The sequence below is a fragment of the Drosophila montana genome, unplaced genomic scaffold (assembly GCF_035044405.1).
Source record: "Drosophila montana isolate Dmon_TW-CO22-7 unplaced genomic scaffold, ASM3504440v1 contig_920_1, whole genome shotgun sequence".
Taxonomy (NCBI): Eukaryota; Metazoa; Arthropoda; class Insecta; order Diptera; family Drosophilidae; genus Drosophila; species Drosophila montana.
Window position 1 is genome coordinate 77208 of NW_026999206.1, and position 26459 is coordinate 103666.

Below are 26459 nucleotides of genomic sequence, written 5' to 3' on the forward strand. Positions count from 1 at the left end.
TAAGAAATGAAATGAATAAATCTGAAGACACACTAAATTATACAAATAATAGAGCTTAAGTTTAGCTCTTGTTTATATGTACTTATCGTAAATAGATCTCCAAGACGAAACATTTTCCCATCTACCGAGCAAAAAGTTAACCTTCGCCCTTCCACCCCACAAAAGATACGAAAGCGACATAGAAACTATTAAAGTAAAATGCCTGAAACCAAATCTATAAAAACTGGTTTTCGAATTTCTTCAAGAACTTAGATGTGACCAGCTTTTTTGCAAGGGTCCTTCTTTACAAGCTTAACAGATCATAAGCTTTCGGGCTGGGCACACTCGAAAGATCGAAAAGTATCTGCTTATTGGGAAAGCTCTCATAAATCCAATTAGCAACTCTCTCATGCTCTCACCCTACTTCCCGCTCACTCTCTCTCTCTTGCGCTCTCACTCTTTAGATAGATAATGTATACGATGGATCGCGTTGATTAAAACCCTGACACACATCTGTCTGAACGAGTTTTTTTTTCTGCGTTCATTTCCGCGAAAATTGCGCAGCTCAGTGAATAGCTAGTGAGTGTGGTGCGAGTACTCGTTGTGTTAACGATGTGACGACTGAGGATGGCGACTGAGGATGGCGACTGAGGATGGCGACGTTGACTGAGAGAGTGCCGCGCATCCTTAGCCGGGGCCAATTAGCGTTCTAATCAAGTGTAAACTAATGCTAAAAGCCAAGCCGGGTTTGCGCACAACGCGTGAATGTGCCACGAGACAAAAGGAGGCGCAGGCAAAGCAGAGAGCTCGATAGGGATGCGGCAGGCAGCGGCAGCCGCAGCGGCAGCGGCAGCGGCAGCGGCAGCGAGGATCAACGACAGCTTTCGTTGTGTGACTATGCTAATTTGACTAACTTGCTGCCTGGCCAAAGCGAGACAAAGAGAGCGAGAGAGCGAGAGAGGGAGCGCGCACACAAAAGATCTACGTCTGCAGATTGTCGTCGCTGTCGCCGTCGCTGTCGCCGTCGCCGTCGCCGTCGCCATCGTCGGCGTCGTCGTCGTCGCCTTCTTTGATCTGCCAGCGCACATCTAGGAAATGTTTGTCAAATTCATTGGACCGTTCTCATTCTTTTTGACATTTCTTTTTAGCCGAATGCGACGTCGGCAGCGACGGCGCTGCTGCTTGTTCTTTGCCGTTGCTTTCTTGCCCTTTCGCACTTTCGCTGCGCTGCAGTTTAGCTCACTGCTATGACACCCACCGCCCGCCCGCCTTCTTTGGCTTACTCGCTGCCCCGCTGCCCACGCTCAAAAGCTTTTGCTTTTTGCCTTTGCTGCTGCTGCTGCTGCTCTCGCTCGCTCTACACCCACTGCCGCCTGTGCGACCTTCTTGCTGCCCCCCTCCCCCTCCCCCTCCCATCGGCCTGCTTAAGCAGCTCCACGCATTGTCGTTATTTTTCTGGCGCCAAAAAGACGCCGTCTTCAACGTCGCAGCTTTTTTTTTGTTGTCTTCCTTTTCCTTTATGTGTGCTTTTTTTTGTTTTTTGTTTTTGTTTTAATATTATTTTTTGGTCTTGTCCTCCGTTTGTGGTTGTTGTTGTTTTTTTGGGGTTCCTCTGTTTCGCCTGGTTCTGGTTCTGGCGAATCGAAGTCATGTTCTTCATTATAAGGCTGGCCCGTCAACAAGATCATTATGAGCACACATATAGAACGTATTATCATGATGATCATCAGCAGCCTTGTTGCTGCTGCTGTTGTTGTTGTTGTTGTAGCTGTTCTTGTCGCCGTCCTCATCATATTTTGTTTGTATTTCGCTTCTTTTTTTTTTTTTTGCCATCTTTGCTTTATGCATTTCATGCATACTTCAAAAAAGAAAAAAAATATTTTATACAATATGCGTTTAATATTCAATTCTTGTTCCTGTTCCTTTTGGCCGCTGGCTCGTTGTTCTGTTCTCCGTTGCCGTTGCCGTTGCTGAAAGCGAAAGCGAAAGCGTTTCGGACTAGGCAAACTGTTCTCAGCAGGTACAGTTGCGTTCGCTGGCGCCCCCTCAACAGCGCGCCACCTGTCGGCCAAGCGGGGCAAACGCAAGCGCATTCGCCTTATCAGCGAGGCGATAAGCATTGCCTCCCTCTCTCCCTCTCTCCCTCTCACCCTCTCTCACACACTCGGTGTGTGGAGAGCTGTTCTAAGCGAGGCTCATTAGGCAAGCGGAGCGTGTAAACAGCGGAATTCTCGATTTAGTTAGCCACTTAGCGGCGTTTTGTTACCAATTTTGGTCAGTTTCAAGTCGCGGTCGCAGTCGCAGTCGCGGTCTCGGTTTCGGTTTCGCTTGATGCCCGAATTTGGTTGGGTCGCCCATTAAGCCAAGCTTTAACTTCCGCTGCCCCTACCGCTGCTGCGTAGGCGTCGCCGTCGTCGGCGGAAGCGGCCACTTAATTAGCTGGCGTTTTTTTTTTTGTTATTTTCTGTCAAATTAATTTTCATTTAATTTTAAGTGGGCGCAAATGCAATTTAAACTAACAGCAAGGGCAACGCGCCTGCCCATTTGCCCGTTAAACATTTCATTTTCTTTTCAATGTTTATTATGCAAATTGTTCATGCTCATTATGGTCAAGAGCATGCTGCCCCCCCCCCCCCCCCCATCACTCTTTCTCCATACAATTTATGCCACTATTTTTATGGCATTTTTATTATAATTTGTGCGTTTCTGTTTTTGGCTTTTTGGGCGCTGCAGCCAGATTTTTAGACCTCCGACTTGCACCCATGTGAACGAGCGAAAGAGAGAGAGAGAGAGAGAGAGAGAGAGAGAGAGAGAGAGAGAGAGAGAGAGACCAGCTAGTTCCTCTTCTAGTTGGGTCTATCAGCTAGTCCAGGCAGTCCCTGAGTCCCTGAGACTCTGATATTATCATGCATCTATATTGGATCATATAACTTGTTTCTAATTCTATAGCTTGACAAAGTGAAACATCTGTTGAAAACCTTTCTTTTTTTGATATTTTCTTCAGTTCATATTCATAAACAAATATCCCAATGTTACTAGATATACATTTCTGTTCTGTTCTGGATACCACAAAAATCAACTTGAAAATCTTCTAAATAGAGAATAGTTTGTGGAGCACCTTCATTTAACTTCAGGTATCCGAGCAAAGAAAATATTTACCTATACAAATGATACATAGCGCAATTCTCTAATTCGAAAATTAGAGTAGGCCTAACTGTATATCTATCTATCTATCTATCTATCTGTCTATCTATCTATCTATCTATCTATCTATCTATCTATCTATCTAACTATCTATCTATCTATCTATCTAACTACCCATCTATCTAACTACCCATCTATCTATCTATCCATCTATCTATCTATCTAACTTCCCATCTATCAATCTACTATCTACATCTATCTATTTACTTTATAATAGAATTGCAAAATAGTTCAATTTGGAATATTTATGTAATTATTTCTGTTTAATTTATGTTCTGATTATAAAGATACATTATTTTTTTTTTATAATATTTTCCCCAAACTTGTATCAAAATCGAATCTAAATCTAATCTATTGGGGCAATAAATATTTGAGAATTTGTCAGGAGTTTCCCATTTAATGCGGATATTTTAATTAAAGCATATAATTGATATTTAACACAACTTAAAACAAGTAAGAGGTTCTAGTCGGGAGCTCCCGACTAGGGGATACCCTGAACCCACTTCGTCCAACCGGCGATAGGTATAAAATGAAAGATACTTGATATATATATACTATTCTAGAAGCTACATGTCAAGTTTGGTGACTCTAGCTCTTATTATTTACCAAAATTGCTCAAAAAACAGGATTTCGATATCGATATTTTTATCGATTACCTGGAAACGGGGCAAGTTATCGAATATCGGAAAACAAACTCGACCCGCGCATGGACTAGGAGGACCTACAGCTAAGATTTCAAGTCTCTAGCTCTTATAGGATATGAGATCCTTGCGTTTATACATACGGACGGACGGACAGACGGACGGACGAACAGACGGACAGACGGACGGACGGACGGACATGGCCAGATCGACTCGGCTATTGATGCTGATCAAGAATATATATATACTTTATGGCGTCGGAGATGCTTTCTTCTGCCTGTTACATACATTTGCACAAATACATAATATCCTGTTTATGAACGTTTAATACCCTGTATAATGAACGTTACAAACGAATCGAACGAATTCTTCGATCTGTTATTGGATTATAAGTCGCAGCCTTAGGATTTGAATATATGTATAGATAATGTTTGCCCAACTCGCGTTAAATAATTTAACAGATCCTTGAAGGAATGAATACTCATATTTTTGCATATTTCATATTCCCCATTTGATTCGGATTTGATTTCAATCTAAGAACGTTATTGATACTTCTTCTCATAATATTTTGCAACAATTTAACAAACACTTTAAGAGAAACCAAAGTATTCGTTTACTAACTGAAGGACCCCAAAGATTTGGATATATGAGCAATATATGCTATCATAATATTTGCCCAACTCAAGTTAAATAACAAAACAGCTCAAGTTAAGTGGAATAAATAGCTGAGCAATTGTCATATATGTTTCGAATATTTCAATCAAAGGGCGTAATTGATATTTGTCACAATATTTAGCCGCAACCTAATTGGGAGAGTCGAGGCCCGGCCGTGGGCCAATTTTAGAGATCGTTAGTTACTTATCAATTTAATGGCAACTGCAATTAGTTATATGTGTGTGTGTGTGTGTGTGTGTGTGTGTGTATGTACAGTTAAATGGCAACGTTTACGAATTCCAAATGAATTTCGCATGCGAAATTACGCACAAATTGGACGAGACACATGCATTTTTCAGGGCCACCCACACGGCGGGTTGGCACGCTCCGGCACGCTCAGGTACGCTCCGGCACGTGCTGCTTGCAAGGATGCGTCCCGCTTGTGCTGCTTGTCCTGGCGCTGGCGCTGGCGTCCGTTTGCCGACTGCAATTATTATGCATTTTTCATGGGCCAGAATTGTCGAACGGCTCCATAAAAATGCCAACAGACCTGGCTGCCATTCAAATTGCCTGCAATTTTCTGCCAGCAGAGCCGCGTGGAGGGGGAGGGCGGGGGGCGTTGCATTGATGGACTTGCCACGCATTTGTCAACTTAGCACATCGATAATGTCCTAGACCGAAGGAACAAAAGAAAAAACCAGCCCGTTCCTCTCTGCCGGCCGCCCTTCGTTCAACACAATTATGACAAACGCTTTTGCGTGCGCTGACGAGGGGGTGTAGGGGGGTTGTAGGAGGGGAGGGGAGGGGGGGGGGGGGTTGCTTGTCTTGGCTACAAGGGGGTTGCTGCCCAAAGCTACCCCCTACTCCTCCCCCTCCCCCACCACCTCCACCCCTGCAGCCCTAATGACATTGGTGTGTGTGGAAAAAAAAGAAAAGAGGCAAAACGCGTGGTAAAAACTTTTGTAGAATAGAAAAAACACATAAGTAATAAAATAAAGGAGAAGGAAAAGCCCGATATAAAGTAAAAGAAAATGCGTTACGCCCATTTAATTGAGCGCGAGGGGGGGGGAGGGGGGGGAAGGGGGCGTGCCAGTGCACTTTGATTGCGTCCTGGAACGTCAGCTGAATATTTACCCAAAGGCGCAAAGACGTGGAGGAGGGGGCGGGGCTGGGGTTCAAGCTATTTTTATTTATGAAAATTAAACAAGTGAACTTTGACAGGCGGTTGCTCACCGCGCTGACCCGCACCGTAAGGTGGTGAAGGGGGCGGAGGGGGGAGGGGGGGGGCAACACATTAACGCACGAAACGGGCCTGACATTAATTAGAGGCGCCGATCAAAGAGCCTAGAGGAGGGGTTACGTGAAAAAAAGGGTGGTGCGGGGGGTGTATGCTGTATGGTAGTTGTACACACACAGACACACACACACACACACACACACACACACACACACACACACACACAGATACAGAGACTAGCTCGCCCCTGGAGCAAATGTTTGTCTATGCGCTGTCGCTTTCAATTAGCAGCCGCAGCCGCAGCCGCAGCCGCAAATCAAAGCGTTTCGTCTACGAAAATATTTATTGCCAACACTTTGCCGGGTTTGGCTAAATCGAGTGGTAAGATATATGCAAAATCATGGCTAACATGAACGATCCGTTAAGACTAGATTTTCTGGCATTGCTCGAAGTTTCAGTTCTTCGAGCAGATTATTCAACTATTGAAATTCTCTTTTTGTCATATATAACTATATATATATATATTAGTATATAGCTGCTATTGGATTCATAAAAAATGGGCAAATATGGATATATATTTCATATATTGATTAATTATTTCACAAACGGTTTGCATCTATCCAAGATTCAGTTCTTATATGAGAAATCTTTTCCCTTAAAAAAACTTGTCAAGATATTGACATTCTCTTTCGACTCTATATATTAACATAGTACAAATAGTTCAGATACATATACTTAGTATATAAATATATAATATCTGTAAAAACTCGAGCAGCTTTTGGCTTCATTAAGCGAATTGCATTAGTCGAAGATCGAGTTCTTAGATGAGACACCTTTTCTCTAGGGTGAACTTTAGGATTATTCAGATATCGAAATTCGCTTTTGAACATATATCAATAATATTCGAATGTTATCTATGATATATATTATGTGTATGTAGGCAAACGGATTGCTTTTGATTGATTGAAATTCTCTTTCAAAGATATTCTTGACTCAAACGAATATTTTATGATAGATAAATGTATTGGAATAATCAAAGAAAGGCAAATATCTGTTAAATTAGAAGATCTTCTGGTTTCTCAAAATTCTCATTTAAGTATTGTTGCGTTTTATATAGCTGCTATTGGAACAATCAAATAATGTTTTATATGGAGTAGCTTTTAAAATAGCTGCTATTGGAAGAATCGGTCGATAAATTTACCTATTGTGAAATTAAATGTTAATTGGATACATCGAAATTCCGCTAGCTTAACTATTTTTCTGTTGAAGTTATTTTCGACACGTACGACTCAAGCATAACAAAGAGATGTATATAAATGCAAATGTATCTACATATAGATGCGGAGTTGCTGCAGGGTATTCGGCAGTCGGTCTCGACTCGACTAGGAACACTTTTCTGGCTGCTTGTTGTTGTCTTTGCACTTTCACGCGCCAAAAGTGTCGTCAAGTGGGTCGGGCGAGTCGTAAAGAGTCGCGAGTCGCGAGTCGAGAATTCATTTTAGCAGCAATTTCAATTAATTGATAAGTCACAACAACAACAACCAGGAGGGGAGGGGGGAGGGAGGGGGGGGGGTGTGTGTGTGCACAGCGACAAGATTTGACGCAATTCGCTGGGGCGATTTAATTGCCAGCGACATTTTGTCGCGCATCTCTGCGAGTCGCGCCCGAGCAGGGACCAGGCGAAACGAATAACGACTAACGAATAGCGAATAACAAGATTCAAATGCGCTGCGCTAATTGAATCAGCCCGTCGCGAGTCGCGACAGTTGTGCGAGTATCCAAGTGAATTCGTTTCGTGCTGCGATTGGTTTCTGTGAATACCCGCAACGAGTGCGAGAGGGAGAACGACATAGCGGGAGCGAGAGAGGCGATTCGAATGAATCGAATGATTCAAATAAATCAAATGAATTACGGACACTTTTTTTTTTTTTGCCATTTATTGCATATAAACGATAAATACTCAAAATTCAAGCATATATTCAATAAGGTACTCGAATGAATGGTGTGAATGACACCAAATATTTGCAAAGGGTACTCGAAAGTATGAGAGATTAGCTTATGCTTTAAACAAAAATATCAAAGGTGCTCAAAAGAAATGTTCGCTGTGTGAATGAGTGTGAATGAATGGCAATATTACCTTGTTATGAATTGAAATGAATACCTATCGAACACTCATGTGAACAATTTGTAGACACACTAATATGTACATATATGAATGCTAGGAATGCTAAGCTGAATACTCAACGAATGCTGGTAGAAATTAAAGTGAATAGCTCGAAATATGCCTTGAATATGCATGTTAAATATGAGTTCTGACAGGATTCAACTGAATCTCTGTTAGATATTCGAGTGAATACAATGAATAGCTTTGAATGGGTCTTAAATGTGACTGCTAGAAATGAATTCTCCAAGAATTCAACTGAATACAAACGAATATTGTTAGAACGCATGTGAATCATACGAGTTCTCTGAAAATTAAACTGAATACTAAACGAATAGTGGTAGATATACAAGTGATTACTGTGAATAACTTGAAATGTCTTGAATATAGACTTGCTTAATATGAATTATCTAAAAATTAAACTGAATACTAAACGAATAGTGTTAGATATTCAAACGAATACCATGAATAACTTGAAATATGTCTTGCACATGCTTGCTAAATGCGAGTTCTGTATGAATTAAGTTGAATACTCAACGAATAGTGTTAAATAAGCATGTGAATCACACGAGTTATCTAAAAATTAAACTGAATACTAAACGAATAGTGTTAAATACTCAAATGAATAACGTGCCTATGTATGTTTTTGAATGAGACAAGCCTAAATGAGTATATTTAACAAAAACGAATGCCACAAGCAAACAATTCCGATACTCGAATATTCGCACACATTTTATGCACTTGCATTCATTTGAATAACGAAACGAATGATTTATGAGTGCGACGTGAGTGTGAATAAACCAAACCAAAATGGCAATTAAAACTTGAAAACATTCACGAGTGCTAAAAAAAAAAAAAAACAAAAAAACAACAACAATACAGATGAAGAAAAATAATAAATAAACACACGGCTCCAACTGTCAAGTGGGTGTGCGGGACGAGGGGCGAGGGACGAGGGGCGGCTGGTGGGGATTATGCCTGCTAGCAATAACAAAAACAATAATTTTGACATTGATGATGATGATGGTGCAGCAACAACAACGGCGGCGGCAACTTGCAACAACTGCTTGCAACAACAAGTTGTAGTTTTCGCACTTGTTTCGGCGGCTCGACGTAGGCGCTGCCAGGGGAGGGGGGAGGGGCAAACAACAACAACAACGTCTCAATGCTATTTGCATGCAACAGCGGCAACAACAAGAGGCGCATGTGGCGTGCACAAAAGTTGCAACTTACACATGTGGCAAGCGCCTTGCCATAAGCTGCGGCCGTGTGTCGGTGTGTCGGTGTCTGCACCGTACGGTAGAACAAACGAATGAGTACTTAAAACTTTTACAAGCCACTCAAACGAGAGAGAGAGAGAGGGAGAGAGTGAAAGAGAGAGAGCGAGTGCTAAAACAATTGCATGTTAGGCGCAACACTTTCGCAGCATTCAGCTTCTGGGAGGCAGGCACTCTCCCTCTCCCTCTCCCCCCCCCCCCACCCTGCTCTCTTTATCTACAACCCAACAGCCTGGCTAAATTCATTACAATGTGGGCGCGGTCAAGGAGGCGGCAGCAGGGCGAATGAACTGCAGCGAGTAGAAGAAAAAAAAAAATTGAGTACTCGCTGTTGGAATTTTTGTTAGCCGGAAATGTGGCAGCAGCTGAGCGAGGGCGAAATAGGGTGGGTGGAGGGGGGAGGGAGGGGAGGGGTTTGCCATTTGGAGTAGTTATGTTTATGGAAGGGCACTTGGTTTAGTTTCACACTTGAGCGCCGGCTGCTAATGAGCTTAAGGATTAACGAGTGCCGCAACGAGCGAGTAGCGAGCGGCGAGTGGAGCGGGCGAGTGGAGCGGGCGAGACGGTGGCAAGACGAAGGCGAGGCGAAAATGCAGCTTACATATTTTGTAAGCGCTTGTGGGCGCCTTTGTTTCGGCGCGTCAATGGTGGGCGTGGCAGTGCAGCACGCCCACCAGACGCGCTGCAGACGGCTAGCAAAGTTTTTCGCCGCTTTCGCAAAACTATTTGCAAATATTTGCTTAGTATTTCATTTAGTTTTTCTTGTTGCTATTTTGCTTGCGTATGAATAACACCCCAACCATCCCCCCCCCCCTCGCCACGCCACGCCAGCGCAGGGGCTTAAGCGGCGACGAGGCGTCAAACAAATTTGTAGCTTTAAAACAAAAGCGAAAGCAAAAGCAAAAGCAAAAGCAAATTGAATGAATGCGAGTGAATCGCATGAATGAGTGAATGAATAAATGCCGAACTGAATCATCATAGGGCTAACGATTTCAGCTCGTAAAGCTAATAATAGTACTTATATTTACCCAAATAGTCATAGGTGCACTCATTTGAATACTTTGAATCTAAATCTGAGTGAGCTGAATAAAAGTGAATAGCTTCATTTGTATTTCTATATTCATATAATTTGTGTTCAAACGCGACTCGGTATTCGTTTGTTGCTATTCATTCATTAACCTTTTGCCATGAATACTGTGAGTACATTTGTTGAGAAAGAACTATCGAATGCTCCATCTGAATGCAAATGAGTCAATTTGACAAAGTATTTGCGATTCACAAGCTCATGAGTATCCTAAAGTGAATGTTCTATTCACACACTCATGAATACTCATCGATTGTTTAAAGGCATCTGAAGCGTGAACTTACAACGGGAGAACAAGTGAATAAATACGCTCAATATTTTGAATATTTTATGTTCAAATACGACTCGTATTCTCACAGACGAGTCATTCGTTAACCGAGAGAGATCCATCAAGGGCATGTGAATAAATCTGAGTACATTTCACAAATATTTCAATATTCGCGGAAACTCGCGTATTTTAAGCTGAGATTCACAAGCTTTTTTGAATCCGCCAATGAATGTTCTATTCATACACTCATGAATACTCATCGAGTAGAATCTAGAGAGTGAACTTAGCTTACGGATGATTCATTCATGAACGTTGGCAATAGATATTCGAGTAAATATTATGAATATACTATGAATACACATTGAATACAAATGAGTACATTTGCCAAAAGTATTTGAATATTTTAACGAGAGATTCATTAAGTATAATATAGAATATAGAATATGTGAAGATTCAGACTAACTTTTTGAATCATTGTGTGAATGTAATGAATGCAAGCGAATAATTTTGTCACAAATATTTCCATTGAGTGAGAATTTTGAATAGAAACCATTTGCGCACTTTGTAGCCTTTTCAAGGTATTCAATCTGTTGGCGAGTGTTAAATGAATAAAAGCTTCATTTACTGAGACAATTTATGAAACTTTGCATTCATTTCCCTTCACATTCACCCCGTCTATTAAGCGTTTCCATTGCGTGCTTCATTTACATTTGGTACTCGAGACTCACACGACATTCACTGTCATTCACAAGGCATTTTGAATACACCAACTCGCACTCAAGTAGGTGTGAATCTTAAAACGCATTTTCACGCGCGAACGCAACTTGAGGCGACGTCTGGAGAGGATGATGACGATGACGGCACGCCTCGGCGAGTACTCATGAATAAGGATTCGGTTTTCACCTACTTTCCCCAAGAAGACAGTCGCCCAGTGAACCTGTGTGTCTGTGTCTGTGTCTGTGTGTGTGTGTGTGTGTGAGCCACATTAGCCCGTGAAGAGGCTTGAGGCGTCACACGTGCCTAAGTAGCTGCGCCCGTCCGCTGGCATTCCGAGAGAGAGAGAGAGAGAGAGAGAGAGAGAGAGAGAGAGAGAGGGAAAGAGCCTGGGCGAGGATGTGGGCCCTGCTATCAAGCGTTGACCTTCGCGTTAAAGATTCGAATGGAAGTGTCTGTCCGAGGGATGGTCACGAATGGGATAAGGACTTCAGCGGAAGAAAACATCCATTGCCGAACGGAGACTTTCAAGTGGCAGGACGAGTGCAATCGAGAAGATCCCCAGGAATGAGGTGAATGTAATAGACCAGAAACGCTTGAGCAGGCAGAAGGATGAGCTTGTCCGCGAAATGAGAAGTCGCCCCAGCATTAGAAATAATTTCCAACAGGCAACAGGAACAGGAATACTAAGACTAGAGTTGGTCTCAGGGAATAATGAAGGAGCAACCCGAGGAAAAGCCCAGGTAAGTTTCAAGGAAACTCACATGAGGAATACTGATGAGAAATAGGCGGAGATATGGATATAGACCTAATGGAGCAGGTGGATGAGCCAAAGGATGTTCACGGAAGATTTCTGGGGTTCCAACCAATTCTATTTCCAGAGAAGATGAGAGATTGTCCGGATTGTTGATGGGAAAGGAAAAGGAATTTCCCAATAAACACGGCAAGACACAAAGCTTGAACGAGCCTAAACCAAAGAGAATTGCTTGGATTTGGCTTGGAACTGGTCAGGGAACAGGGAAAATAAATCGCCTAGAAAGCTATACATTCTATATGAACTGTAAGCTGGAAGAATGGCTTTATGAATGGAAGATCGAGTAGCGTCAAGGACCCAAAGAAACATAGGTTTGCTCGTGGTGTTTCCCTTGGTGGTGCCCAATCCCAACAAGACTTTCACAAAAGATTGTAATTAAATCCTTGCCGCAAGCTCAATATAAGCCAACCTGCTTCACAAGGAGCACAAGCAAAATCTTCCACTACGTAATCCCGAGTGGAATCTTCTTCGTAATCCCGAGTAGAATCTACCACTGCGTAATCTCGAGTGGAATCTTCCACTACGTTCCCGTGTGGAATCTTCCACTACGTAATCTCGACTGGAATCTTTCACTTCGTAATCCCGACTGGAAATTTTCACTTCCTAATCCCAAGTGGAATCTTTCACTACGTAATCCCGAGTGGAATCTTCCACTACGTTCCCGTGTGGAATCTTCCACTACGTAATCCCGAGTGGAATCTTCCACTACGTAATCTCGAGTGGAATCTTCCACAATTCCACAATTCGACCCGTTTAGAAATTCTTTCCCACTAGACACTAGTAGCTGAGGGATGCGCTTACCTGCCGCTTTTGGTGATGACCATTTCGGTGCCGAGCTTGTGGAACTTCTCCCATAGATCCTTGCCCTCGAGCGTGACCTTGGGATCATCGACGACGCCATCGTCCTCGGGCTGGAGGGCGCGCAGCGGCCGCATCGCCGGATGCAGCTGATGGGCAACAGCCGATGCGAGCACCACGTCCTCGGCGGTGGTGTAGGCGGTGCCCAGCGGATGATGGGCGTGCGGATGCGCCGGATGCGGCGGGAAGCGCAATCCGCCGGCGGCGCTATACAGGCCCGGATGATGCGGCCCCGCCGGACTGCCGGCCAGCGCGGCTAGCGCAGCGGCCGGAAAATACGGCGGCGGCGGTGGCTGCTGCTGCTGCGCTCCCAAATGCTGCTGCTGCTGGTGCTGGTGCTGATGCTGGTGCGGCGGCGGCGGCGGCGGATGCGAATGCAGTCCACCTGCAGGTGGTTGCTGTGGATGTGGCGGCGGTGGTGCGCCCGTCGCAACGCTGGGCGAATGATGCGCGGGTAATGACGAGGAGGAGGCGGAGGACGATGGCGGCGGCGCTCCAGCTCCAGCTCCAGCTGTGGGCGGCGGTGGCGGAGTGGGCGTGGGCGTGTTGGCCTGGCTGCCGCTCAGTGCTTGTTCGGTGGTGTTCAAGTGGTTCTTGTTGTTGTTATTGTTATTATTATTGTTGTTGTTGTTGTTGTTATTGTTGTTGTTGTTGTTGTTGTTGCTGCTACTGTGATTGCTCTGCGGCGAAAGCTGCGACGGCGAGCTGCGATAGTTGCCCGCGCCGCCCGAGCCTGGCGAGCTGAGCGCCTGAGCGGCTGCTGAGCTGTTGTTGTTGTTGTTGTTGTTGTTGTTGCTGCTGCTGTTGTTGCTGCTGTTGTTGTTGCTGTTGCTGCCCGCCGTCAACAGCGACGAGACGCTGAAGTCAGTGGGTCTTTGCGAGAGCTGCAGAAATGGATGATATGCCATCCCATTTGCGAACCTGGCGAATGGATCCTCAGCAGACTGATGAAGTAGCAGCTCCTGGACGTCGTATCTCATTACATTACAATTTCATCAACATGTGCGTCACGCGGAAAATCTATTTAATTTATTTAATTTATTTGATTTGCTGTTGTTGTTGCTGTTGCTGTTGCTGTTGTTGTTGTTCGGCAGGTACTATTTTTTTGTGTTTTTTGTTTATTTGTTGAGCTTTTTACACACACACACACACACACATGCACGTCATATTTGTTTCTTTTATTGAATAGATTTTCTTTTTCTTTGCAATTCTTTTTTGGTCACCAGCTTTGTTGTTATTGCTGCCCAAAGAAAAAAAAATTGTAGTTGTTGTTAAAAAAAAATATATATATATATATATATGTATATATTATTGTTATTGCTGCTGCTAATTGTTGTTTTGGCGGCGGCAAAACGTCAACGCGTCGTTTATTGGCAGCGGCGACGGCGACGACGACGCGACGCGAGCCTATTTGCAATTGCTGCTGGCTGCTGGCTGCGGCTGCTGCTCCTGTTATTTGTTATAAACAAATGCGGCTTGCAAGCAGGAAAAAAAAAAAACAATTTGTAGCAACGGCACGACGAGAACAATACACAGACACGGCTGGGCAACAGAAACGGGCAACGACGACGCCGATACGAACTACACGCCGGTCGCTTCCAAACTGGTAAATACACAGACGGACGCGGGCAGCGCAACCCCCGAAGACAACACGAACGCTGTCGCTGTCGCTGTCGCTGTCGCTGCTGCTGGCTGTGCTGGCTGTGCTGGCTGCGCTGCCGACGCGCTCAGCGAGTAGCAGGCGTGTGTTGAGTGTGCGAGAGCGAGAGAGCGCAGTGTGTTGAATTTGTTGGCGGGCTGGCTGGGCGTGCGAGTGAGTCGACTTGGGCTCGTCTGGCGCTGCTTGTGTGTGTGCACATGTGTGTGTGTGCGCGCGTGGTTTGCTTTTGGGTGTGGGAGCAGGGCAGACTGAGACGACACCAGAGAGCGCGATTCCAATAAGAAAATCAAAAACCAAAGTGTTGAGTTGACGCTTTCTGTGTGCGTGTGTGTGTGTGTGTGGGCACACAAACAAGACGACTGTGACAAACCAACCAGCGGCAGCAGCGCCGGCGTCGGCAGCGGCGTGTGACAAGCAGCATGAAGCGTGTTAGAAGTAACAAGGCAGCTGACACCAAAAGTGCAGCGCTCCAGAAAAATGGCTCAAAATGAGAGCAAAAGAAAATGCCAGAGTGTAGTAAATCAAAAATATCCCAAAAAAAAGATATATACAAACATACGAAAGAAAAGCTGTTGGCGCGCCGGCTAGGACGGGGGGTGTTCATTCATGCGGGGACGGGCGGGGGGTAACGGCCAAGTTGACAAATGACGCGCAAGCGAAAAATGCGCTTGAATGGTCAAATGTTTTGATGGCCCGTCGGCGATGGGCGGCCGCGAAGGGGCGGGGTGGCGGCAGGCTTTGATAAATGTGCTGCGCAGGGCTGTCGCAGAGGGATGAGGGGGGGGGGGGGGGGTCTGGTGGGTAGGTGAGCAAAGCACAGTAAATGCGATAAAAGGCAAAGGAGATAAAGCAAACAGCGGAGAGCGGAGATTGGAGGCAGAGGCAGAGGCACAAGCAAATTGGGAAGCAGCGCGTGCTGATTTGACCTACACTGACCTTTCATCTGATCAGAATGTGGAGAAAACTCAAATCGAGTAAGAGAGCGAGGGAGAGAGGGAGGGAGAGGCTGAGTAAAGCGCGATCGCAGGCAGCAAACAGCTTTAGAGTAAAAGCTTTTGCCAAGAAGCGACAAAAGCTCTTCAAAGAATTAATATAAAGATAAAAGTGATAAAACATATTTGAATTTGTTTATTTACACGTGATTTAAGAAAGCTTTAAGGAGCTCTAGAAGATATTAATCCTGAGCGTGGCTATAAAACAAACAAAAGTCATGATATACATGAGCTTTAGGCCTCGCTTAAGACTTTTATTTTCTTGAGAATAGCTGCTGGAGCTTTGAGTGATGCCAAGCTAGAAGAGAAAGAGAATTTGCATGTTTTGAGAATTTCTTTGAGCTGCTTAAAACAATTATAATTAACAAGCACACTCTCTTGGGGCGAGAGGGGGCAAAGGAATTGCGGACTAGGAGCGTCCGCTTTCAAAGTTAAACGCGCTTTTGAACGCTTTGGCAGCTTTTATGCGCTCCGCCGTAATTGCAAACACGGTAGATTTATGCCGCGACAGGAGCCGCGGCGACGTCGCCTAAGCAGCGCACAAATTCGCAAGTGCGAAAAAGCCGAGCAAAAAGAAGAGCAGCAACAAAAGCTGGACAGGAATAGGTGCCGCTTGGCGCGCGTGTGACAAACTTGACGCTAAGTTTGCGCAAACACGGCCAGTGGCGGTGGGCGTGGGTGTGAGCGAGACGGCAAGAGTCGAGGCGTGCAAATGAAAGGCAAAGCTCAAGCAGAAGGCACACACACACACACACACACACACACACACGCACACAGACAGCAGTAGCAGACAAAGAAGCTTTGGCAGCGGCGACGGCGCCAAAAAGCAAAAACGGCAACGCAAATGTATTTTGTCACACGTTTTCACACACGCACACACACACACACACACATACAGGCGCGCACAATAATACAAGCTGTGTGGGAGCTGGCTGGCACTATGGGCGCTGCCTGTGCGCAAGAAAAAGACGACAAGCGCATCGACAACGATGACGACGACGACGACGACGACGGTGGCGACGGCGACGTTGAACTTGCTACCCGACAGGCTGCTCTCATTGTTGTTGTTGTTGTTGCTGCTGTTGAGCACTGCTCAGCTTGTGTGACAAGTTTAACCACAAATACACACACACACACACACTCGCATACACATACATGCACACAGAGCGACGCGCCAGCTAGTTAACACCACACCTCACAATGGCGGCGGCAATGTTAACTCCTCTGCGCCGTCCTCAGGCACGTCACGTGTGTGCGAGTGAAATGGCGCGACGTCGTGGTGCCGTTGTAGCTGTAGCTGTAAGAGGTGACAACATTTCTTTGCATGCATGTGTACATATATATATATATATATATATATATATATGTATACATCTATATAAGCGCGCTGTGTGTGTGGTGTGAAAAATTACAGCAGCAGCGACGCCAGCATCAACGTTGTTGCTGTGGTGAAGAAAAGACAATGAGGATGCTGCGCGGCAGCCAAAGCTGAGAGTGTTGCGACGCGCTGTTGTTGCTGTTGTTGTTGTTGTTGTTACTGTTGTTGGGGCGGTGTGTAAAGTGAAAGGCGATTAGTTGGTCGCCAATATATATGTATATAAGAGCAGCTTTTGGTCAAATGGGCAAGGCTAACAAAAACAAAAACAAACGCAAATACACACACGCACACACATGCACATGCTGCTGTTTTATATACATATATTATATGATTTCATCAAATGTCCAATTGGACTAGCATAAAAGCAAGTCTGCATATTAACGGCTTTTTATTAACGCAACAAAATGCTCAAAAAGTGCTACACAAGGTGTTAAAAAACAACCAACCAAAATGCCGACTGACGCCTGGGCCAGAAAGGCTGCTGCTGTTGCTGCTCACTCTCTGCCGCTTGTTTGTATATTGATTAGTGTGCTCTCTGCTGCTGCTGTGGTGTGTTGAATAAGCTTACACCACAGCATCTGCAGCGCGCGAGAGCGAGTGAGCGTAGTATTTGAGTGCGCTCACTTCTCGGTGCTAGCTCTCTCGCTCACGCTCTCGCACTGGCTGGGCCCTGTGTGGACCCACATAGAAGAGGCGCGCATAGAAAATTTCGTCTGATTTTTTGTTGGCGCTTTGTAGCTAATTAAAAGTTTATGTGTGTACAAACACACTAACCAGCGCGCGCACACACACAAACACACACACACACACGCGCTCACACATACGCTAGCAGACACGACGCTGCTGCTGGCTGCCTCATAATTATCTGAAAAACTTTATTTGACGGCGTTTATTTGACTGGCTGCCTTCCCCGTGGGGGTCGCTCTTACTCTCTATCTCACTCGCTCGCTCGCTCGCACACACAGGCTTTGCTTGCGCGCGCGCGTGTGTGTGTGTGTGTGTGTGTGTGTGGGCATGTTTATTTGCTTAACATGGTTTAGTTGCACGTGTTTCTGTGTGTGTGTGTGTGTGTGAAAATTTACAAGCGGCGCGCGTTAAATTATCCAAATATGTTGGGGGCAAAAAGGTGACGACGAATGGGTTAACACTTTGACTGGCGCGCGTGTCTGTCTGTATGTGTAGCTGTGTCTCTGTCTGTCCGTGTGTGTGTGTGTGTGTGTGTGTGTGTGTAAATAATAAACAACATATTCGCCCATTTGCTTTGAGCATCCCGTGCTCGACTCTCGGCCAACCTCTTGTAACTCGGCTGCCTGTGCGGCGTTTCGGTCGAGATTTGGCCAGAAAGCCATATCCCCGGCTGGACTAGTTGGGTTGTCTTTAATATGGCTTTGGCCACGCCCACTTTCCTGTGGTCCGACTGCGGCCCTGGGTAAATGGCAATCAATAAAATTAGCATAAACTTGAATTTCACGCTGTCAAAAACAATGAAAGCCCGTACACACACACATAGAGCATATATATATACATATATATATATATGTGTGTGTGTGTGTGTGTGTGATTCGAGCACAATTTGAGCATTTCTTATGTAAACACACAGGAATCGGCAACAAAAGCGCCGTAATAAATGTCTAGCCCTATGTAAACACAGACAGAATAACTGTGCGAATGTGTGTGTGTGTGTGTGTGCAGGCGTTTTATGTGGAGTGTCAAGCCAAACACGCACACACATACAAACACACACTCGCACACGTCGACACACGATTGGATAGAAATCCCTGCATTTACATATGTAGACCGAAGGACATGAGGACATGTCCTCGAAAGTGGGGCCCCCAAAGGCCCTAGGGACTTGGGTTCAAGGGACCGACTGTTATAATCCACAAATCTTTCAAATCGAATTCAGTTGACCACGTTCATTTTCTGGCGCCACAAGGGGCAGAGTTCATATAGAAAATCTCTCTCTCTCTCTCTCTCTTTCTGCCTCTATCTCTAGCTCTATCTCTACGTGTTTCTCTGCCTCTCTTTCTCTGCTCTCGCTTTCTCCCTCCCTTTCTCTGCCTCTTTCTCACCATAACCCTCCTTTTTAATCCTTGTAATAAACATTAGTTCGTCAAGAGAAGCGCAGTATCTGCGAGTCCCTCTGGTATATACCATATACATACATATATATATACACACATTCTTGATCTATATCAACAGCCTAGTCGATATAGAAATGTGTCCTTTGTCCATTCAACATTTTCTATACAAACTTGTTTCTCATTTTTAAAGCTATTCCTAACAAACCTTATATACATAGATAGACACCTACGATCCCATCAAGTATATGTTTGTATATCTATATATATTCTAGAACTGTCAGCCAAGACGATTTAAGTAGCATATATCTCTCTGTCATCTTTATCTTGCAATCGAATCCGAAGGCTATTTATTCTCATTTGAGAAACTCTTTCGTTTCTCAAGATATCTCGAGCAAACACATCGGATTACTATATCATATATACATAACTATCAAGAGAATGGGCTGAAGAACAAGTTTCTCAAGGAAAAACTCTTTAAAGTTTTCAAGATATGCTGCTAAAGCTCTATCATAAAGCTTTCTATATAGAAAAAAATGCTTGAGAAATTTGGTTTTTGTATGAAAAAGTATTTCAATCTTCAAGCAAATCGACATTTGAGACCTGGAATCAGCTTAATCTGTAATCAAGTCTGCAAGTCTGCCAGAATGTTGAAACTTTCCTTCTTGTCTTATTTACTGTTGGTTCGTTTCTAATCAACCTTTTGGCTGCGGCTGTGGCTGTGGCAGCTCTTGAAGTGCACTTCAACTCAAATTTCTCAGCACCTAGCCCAAGCCCCCGCGCCCTGCCTCTCAACCTTCCTTCCTCCACACTTAATTTCTAGCTACTTATTTAGCATTTTTGTTCAATTTTATTTATACTATTTAGTTATTATTTATTTCTTTTAAGTATTTATCCTTTGAGAAACCTTTCCACACTTCAACCTGCTTCATTTGACCAAGCGTAGCCCTTAGCTATCATCTTAGGGCCAAAATGTCTGGCCAACTCTTGGCAAAATAAAAAGAAATTTGATAATTTTCAATTTGACAAAGCTTGGCCTCTATATACCCCATAGATAAAGCCACAATATCTGGCCGATTATTTGGAAAAATATATGAAATTTACAACAAAACTTTTAAGTTAATTTCCTTTGGGTTATTTTTGGAAATTGTTTCTCCATTTCTGCTCGGCGCTTTAGTGCGTTTTATTTTTGCTAGCAATTAATCGTAAGGCAACTATTTAAGCACACCTGCACACACACGCACACAGACACACACACACACACACACACACAGACACAGAGAGAGAGATCCCTCTTTGGCTTTTGGGCTCTGCTGTTGCCTACTTTTGAGCGCCAAGCAATTTGGCATCTGCCGGCAAAAAGGCCGCCAGCAGCGGCAATTGCTCAATTACAGCAAAACGGGCAACAACAGTCTTGCATATGTGTGCACACACACACACACGCACACACACACACACACACGCACTGGTGTTGTGTTGAATTTCACGCCAGGAGCTGCCAAGTGTAGTCCGTAGTTTTTCGCCATTTTAAACGCGAACTCGCTCGGTCGCCCGCTCTCTCTCTCTCTCTCTCTCTCTCTCGCTCTTTCTCTATGCGTGTCTGTGTGTGTGTGTATATTTATTGTTTAATTAACTTCACGCCTGTCTATCACACACACACACACACACACACACAGACACACAGACGCAGCCACTGCAGCGCAGACGTCGACGCATTCGTTGTTTGCGCTGCCTGCTGTGTGCATCTATGTGTGTGTGTGTGTGTGTGTCTGCTCTTTGTGTGTGTGCGCGTGTGTTTATATAAGTGTGCAAAGCTCACGCATGCAGCAGCTTTGTAGCCGCAACTGTTGTTGTTGTTGTTGTTGTTGTTGCAGCTCACAAAAAAGTTAATCAGTTGGGGCAATGTGTGAAAAACAAAGTGCATTCCAAGCTGCTGCCTGATGCTTTTTTTTGTTTGCAGGGTATTCTCTCGGGCATATTAGTGCGGGCAATTGGTCAATTGGTAGTTGAGCCCAACTATTTATATATATAGTTATTTATAATAACTTAACTTTGTTTATATACAATACAATTTTAGTTAACATATTATATTTACATATTCCAAGCAATACGTAAATGTTAAACGTTTCATTAAAACCAATAGAAGGCAACTGCATTCATTTTTAGCATAGTCTGCGTTGTAATTCGCAACAAGTTGAAGCTACGCAAGCGTGATGGGAATGCAAGTTCTATGCAGAGAGCCGCCGTTATTGAAACCGTTAATATACATATATCCAAATAATCTATGTATAAACAATCGGAAACGTTTATGAAACATGAAATATATAAATAAATATAAATAAATAGACTATTGACATAGGTTCAAAACTGGAACCAGCTGATCCAGCTGCCCATCTCAAGGTACAGTTATTATCTGCATGTCTGTCTGTCTTTTTTTCTTCACACAACTAAATATGCCGCGTTAGAGTTCCTTCGGATGGATCAAATACACAGCAAACACAGTTTGCTCTCTTTCTTTACTTGCCGCTTGTAATTCTCAATGCGTTATAGCGACGAAAAAGTGACAAGAGAAAAGTGAGTTTGGTTTGATCAGAACTAAAATGAAAAATTGAATACAAAACATTTCTCAACTGTCATTGAATACAGGGTATTTAAGCAGCGGTGTTGTATCAGATTTGAACTGAGCATATTGGCAAGTTCCTTAACACTGACAGAACACACACACAAGCAGACACACACACACACACACACACACACACACATACACACACACACAGGTAACGGTATGCTGCTGTTGAGCATATGAAAATTGAATTAAGCAAACTTTTCAGTTGATTTTGTTTTAATTAGTGCTAAAAAATGAAGAAGCAGAGGCAGGCTATTGTGCATGGATGTGGTCTGGAGGGGTGTCTATGTGAGAGGAGAGGGGGGGGGGTGGGGGTAAGACCAAGGGCATTGTGATAAAGTGACAAAAAAGTTTAGGCCCAAACTGCAAAATGTCGAAAATTTCGAGTGTTTTTCTGTGATATTTGCTTGCCTTGCAGCTTCGGCGACTTTTCTTCATATTTTCCAGCGTGTTTTTCTTTTATTTGCCATTTTGCACGATTTTCTTTCATTCTTTTCGGGCTGCATTTTCCATTGAAAAGCGCTCTTCACAAGCAATTAAACACACAAAAGCGTTTGGCGCGCTGCGCCACAAGCGAAACGGCGCAAACACAACAACAACAACAAGGGCAGGAGGCAGGGAGGGGCGGGGGGGAGGGTGGCTGTGCCACACAATGTGGCAAGATAAATGGATGGCAAAGCACAAGCTGCAATATGAATAATCGCACTGCATTGAAGTGTGGCGCGGAGGGTTCGCAGAGTTGCAGACGGTACATGGCTGGAGGGGGGGAAGGGGGGGGGGCGTAGGCGACTGGGCAGCCAACACTTTTTGTGTGAAAAACTCCACTCGGCTGTTTGTATAGGGCACACACACACACACACACACGCACACACACATACAGGCAGGCAGGCAGGCGGGAGTGGCAAATTGTTTACACAAGCGATTGGCCAAGACGCAGACGAATGGGGCTGAAACAAGCGAGTGGCCAGAGTGGGGGAACGGCGGGGGGAGGGGGGAGGGAAGCGAATGGAGCTAGCTGGGCGTCAGCCAAAGGAGTGGCCAAAGTACACAAGATTCACACCGACAAGCGCCAGCGACACCAGCAGCAGCAGCAGCGACAGCGGCAGCAACTACACTTGACAATATTCCCGACACCACACACACACACACACACACACACACCCACGCATATACACTGGGAGAATTCTCTTCAAGTCTTTGGCTGCGCGTTGTCTCTGTCACAACAGCAGCCCACGCCCACGCCCACGCCCACGCCCCCTTTCGCTGCAGACGCCAAGAAGTCGCCTACATGTGTCTGTCTGTGTGTGTGTGTATGTGTGTGCAACTACTGTAACAAATGGCGTATCCCGCCACACACACACACACACAATCGGAGCTAGAGCTTAGGCCATGGGCGGGTGCAAAGCTATCAAGCCAGATTGTGCCAAATATAATAAATATATATTTATACATATATGTACATATATATATATATATATATATATATGTATATAATTCACACATATATATATGAGGAATAGCTTCCATTTGGTCTGTTCTTTAATTCCCTCAATTTGGCTGGCTTTTTCTTTTTTTTTTTTTTTTTTTAAATTAATTTTTTAACGCATTTTTTTATACATTTTTCTGATCCAGAATTCCTTCTCTCTGTGCCGCAAAAATGAGCACAATAAAAACGCGCTTTATTAATTGCTTAATTAATTTAATTAAATATAAATTTAATTTGTGACTTTACAACATAGCAATACTGTGCAGCAAAATAACTTGTTGTGAGCTCAAATGGAATCTCGGTTTGCCACTGCACTCATATTTTCTGAAATGTGCAGCTGGAAACTTCGCTCAACAAATTCCCAACTTCCACTTTCGACCCGACTTTCACAAATCTTCTGCACAAATTGTGCCTGAAGTCCAAACGAATGGCAACTTTTTGCCAGCTTGCAATCGTTTTCCGCCCGTTTTCCACAGTTGCGCGTGGAATCTTCCAAAGGCCTGATATTGTGATTTTGTGATTTGTTTTAAATCGCTTTTAAAGCCTTTTGTTTACTACTTTGAAAGAATTGTCCGTTTGAGGCTTTAGAACAAAACCCGAACCCAACGCAATTCTCTTTGTGTTCTCTCTCAAAGTGATCCTTAAAGCTCTTCTCGCAGTTCTACTACTAGCTACTTAAAGCTAAAAGCTCTCTCACTCAAAGAAAGTGAATTCTTCCAGAGCTTTTTAGACTCTCTCTCTCTCAAGACCCGAACAGTTACAGCATTGGGCTAGTTCTGTGGCATCTAAAGCCAAGGATCTTGGCTAATATTGCCGTGCAAACAGTTCGCGGGAATATTCCTTTGCCCCAGCAAATCTTCCGTTCTAAGCTCTTCCATTTGAAAAGAACTGGATTCTGCCCGTGAGCTAACAAGTTAAGTTCTTTAATTGCGTATTGATAAAGAACTCTTGTCTTTCTAGTCAAAAGTTGCAGCAGCAACAACAACAACAACCAGAAGTAGGTGTAAATGAAAACACGACACCTGAGTCCCGGACAACTTTTTTATGATGCGCTAAAAAGCAAAACTTTTCATTTAATATGCAAAAAACACAAACAACGCCAGAGCTAAGTGAGAAACAAACTAAAATCAAAGCAAAGTCTGCTCCCTCCCTCCCCCTTCAGCCCCTCACGCACCTCGCCCAACTTCAATACTAACCGCACTTATTATAAAGAAAAAAATAGCAAAAACTCTCAGAAGTGCAGCTGGGCGTGTGTGTGTGTGATTGTGTGCGTGTGTAAAGTTTATTTGCCTGCATTTGACTAGGCTGAGGTGTGTTGGGCAGGAGTTGAGGTGGTGAGAGGGGGAGAAGGGGGGGGGGGGGGGCAGGTGCCATAAAAAAGGCGCCAGGCGGACGACGCTCTCAGCAATTATGCCACAGCAGCAGAGCGGCGCCCTCTACAGGTCAACAGACGCAAACGCCAGCTGCCGAGGTGCGATTGTTAACAAGGCAAGCAGCCAGAACCGTTAGGGCAAACCCACCACACTCCCCACACCCAGACAGAGGTTTGCGTGTTGAATTTTCGGGCAGCCTGCAGATCAGCAGCAGCAGTGGTGGGCAGAGGGAGTTGACGAAGAAGGAGGAGGGAGGGGAGAGTTTGCAATCAACAAATTGAGAATGACCGAAGCGGTCCGCCACCAAAAAGGACGCGCCAGCGGGCACATCAAATGAAATCGTGCGTGCCATAAGGACAAGAAAATGTCAAACTGTGCGCATAAATGTAAATACAGCAGGAGAGGTGCCACCCCCCCCCCCCCCCCCCCCCCCCCCCCCCCACCACGCAGCCCGATGCCACGCAGAAACGCAAACAAAAGCAAACAGCAAAAGCATCAAATCTAAAGCAATAGAAAAGAAAGAAGAGAGCTGTAAAGAAAAGAAAATAAAAGAAGAAAAGAAAAAAAAAACACTTATAAATAAAAACATGCTCATTAATGTAAAAGTCAGCCTGCGCAACAGAAAGAGACGCAAGAAGCAGCGAGAAAGAGAGAGGGAGAGAGAGAGAGAGGGGGGTCGAGTGCGAGCAGAGGTGGGTTTCGGTGGGTGGTGGGTGGTGGGTTTGCTGGCTGCCAACGCTCGCACAATGGCTTCTTGGACGTGGCTCGCACTTGCGAATTGAAATTGGAATTCACTTTTGTCTGCGGCGACACAACAGTCCAGCAGAAGCCAAGCCCCCCACCCCACCCTCCCCTCACCCTTAGCGAGAGTGAGGCTGGGAGGTTGGGGGGTAGGGGAGTGGTATTGTAGCAGCAGCTACTCCTTGGCCATTATGGATATTGTATTAAGTGATGCCAAGTGATGCTGTCGGAGTCATTCGCGATGACTCAGCGCAAAAAGTGTCCTCGCTGAATACAGGGCTTAACGTTTTCTGAAAACGAAAATATTAAAGCTTGGAAAGAGAAAGCTTCGTATTTAAACTGCTAAGAGCTTTACTTTTAAGAGCATAAAGCCTAGCTTAGAAAGCTTTAAACTAATCTTAAACGCTTTTAACTTATTTGAAAGCTGTCGATAATTAAGAAGCTTTACATTACTCCCTAATATACTTAAATGTTCAATAAGTATATATATTTATATATATATATTTAAAAGATAGTTTGGAGGCATTCAAGAATTCCAAAAACTGCGCAAGGGACTGCTTAAAGCTTGCTGAAATACCGGGCAGGTTTTATTTGAATTTATGGAGCCCCTATATCAGAACGTTTTAAACTCGTTTAAAGCTTAAATAACAAAAGAGCTTTGAAGTACTTAAAGCTCTGTTCTTATTAAGTTTGCTAAATCTAATTGTTGTTAACGTGACAGATGCTCCCTAATCTACGTATTTAAACATATTTAAAAAATATTTTGACATATGTATTGCAATCTATTGCAAAAACTATACAAGGGGCTTGTTAGAGCTTTCTGCAAACAACGCAGCTTAAATTTCAATTTAAGAAGCCCTATATCAAAACATTGGTAAAGCTTTGAAAGAAACATAAAGCTTTTTCGGACATATTGCAAGTATCTTTAATGAAGCAATAAAGATTCATCATAAACCTCTTAAAGCTTTGCGTCTAATAATATGTATTCAATTAGCTGAGAAAACATCAAGAGCTTTCACTTAAAAGCTTTAGGCTTAAAGTAATGTATTTAAAAACAATATTATATATTATTTTAGAAAGGATTAATCTGTGCGAACCTTGAGAAAATACTTATCGATGCATAAAGTTACTCGGACTAAATGAAATGTCAAACGAATATATATTTAATTGCTATCGAGCAATTATAAATCGAGCTGTGGCTTCAAAGCTTTAAGAACAATTCACTTGAAGC

The 26459-nt window shown here is 44.1% G+C and overlaps 1 protein-coding gene across 5 annotated transcripts in view; it reads right to left on the reverse strand.

Moving 5' to 3' along the window:
• Window positions 1-13978, reverse strand: part of bi (bifid) — an 84764-nt gene extending 70786 nt beyond the window's left edge. For 2 of the 5 annotated variants that reach the window (XM_064699455.1, XM_064699453.1), the window contains exon 1: window positions 12835-13976. In XM_064699455.1, coding sequence (XP_064555525.1) covers window positions 12835-13871 — 1037 coding nt within the window. In that variant the 5' untranslated portion in view covers window positions 13872-13976. Of the gene's footprint in view, window positions 1-12834 lie in introns of all 5 variants that reach the window. The other 3 variants (XM_064699456.1, XM_064699457.1, XM_064699454.1) reach the window with 3 other exon arrangements.
• Between the last annotated feature and the right edge of the window lie 12481 nt (window positions 13979-26459).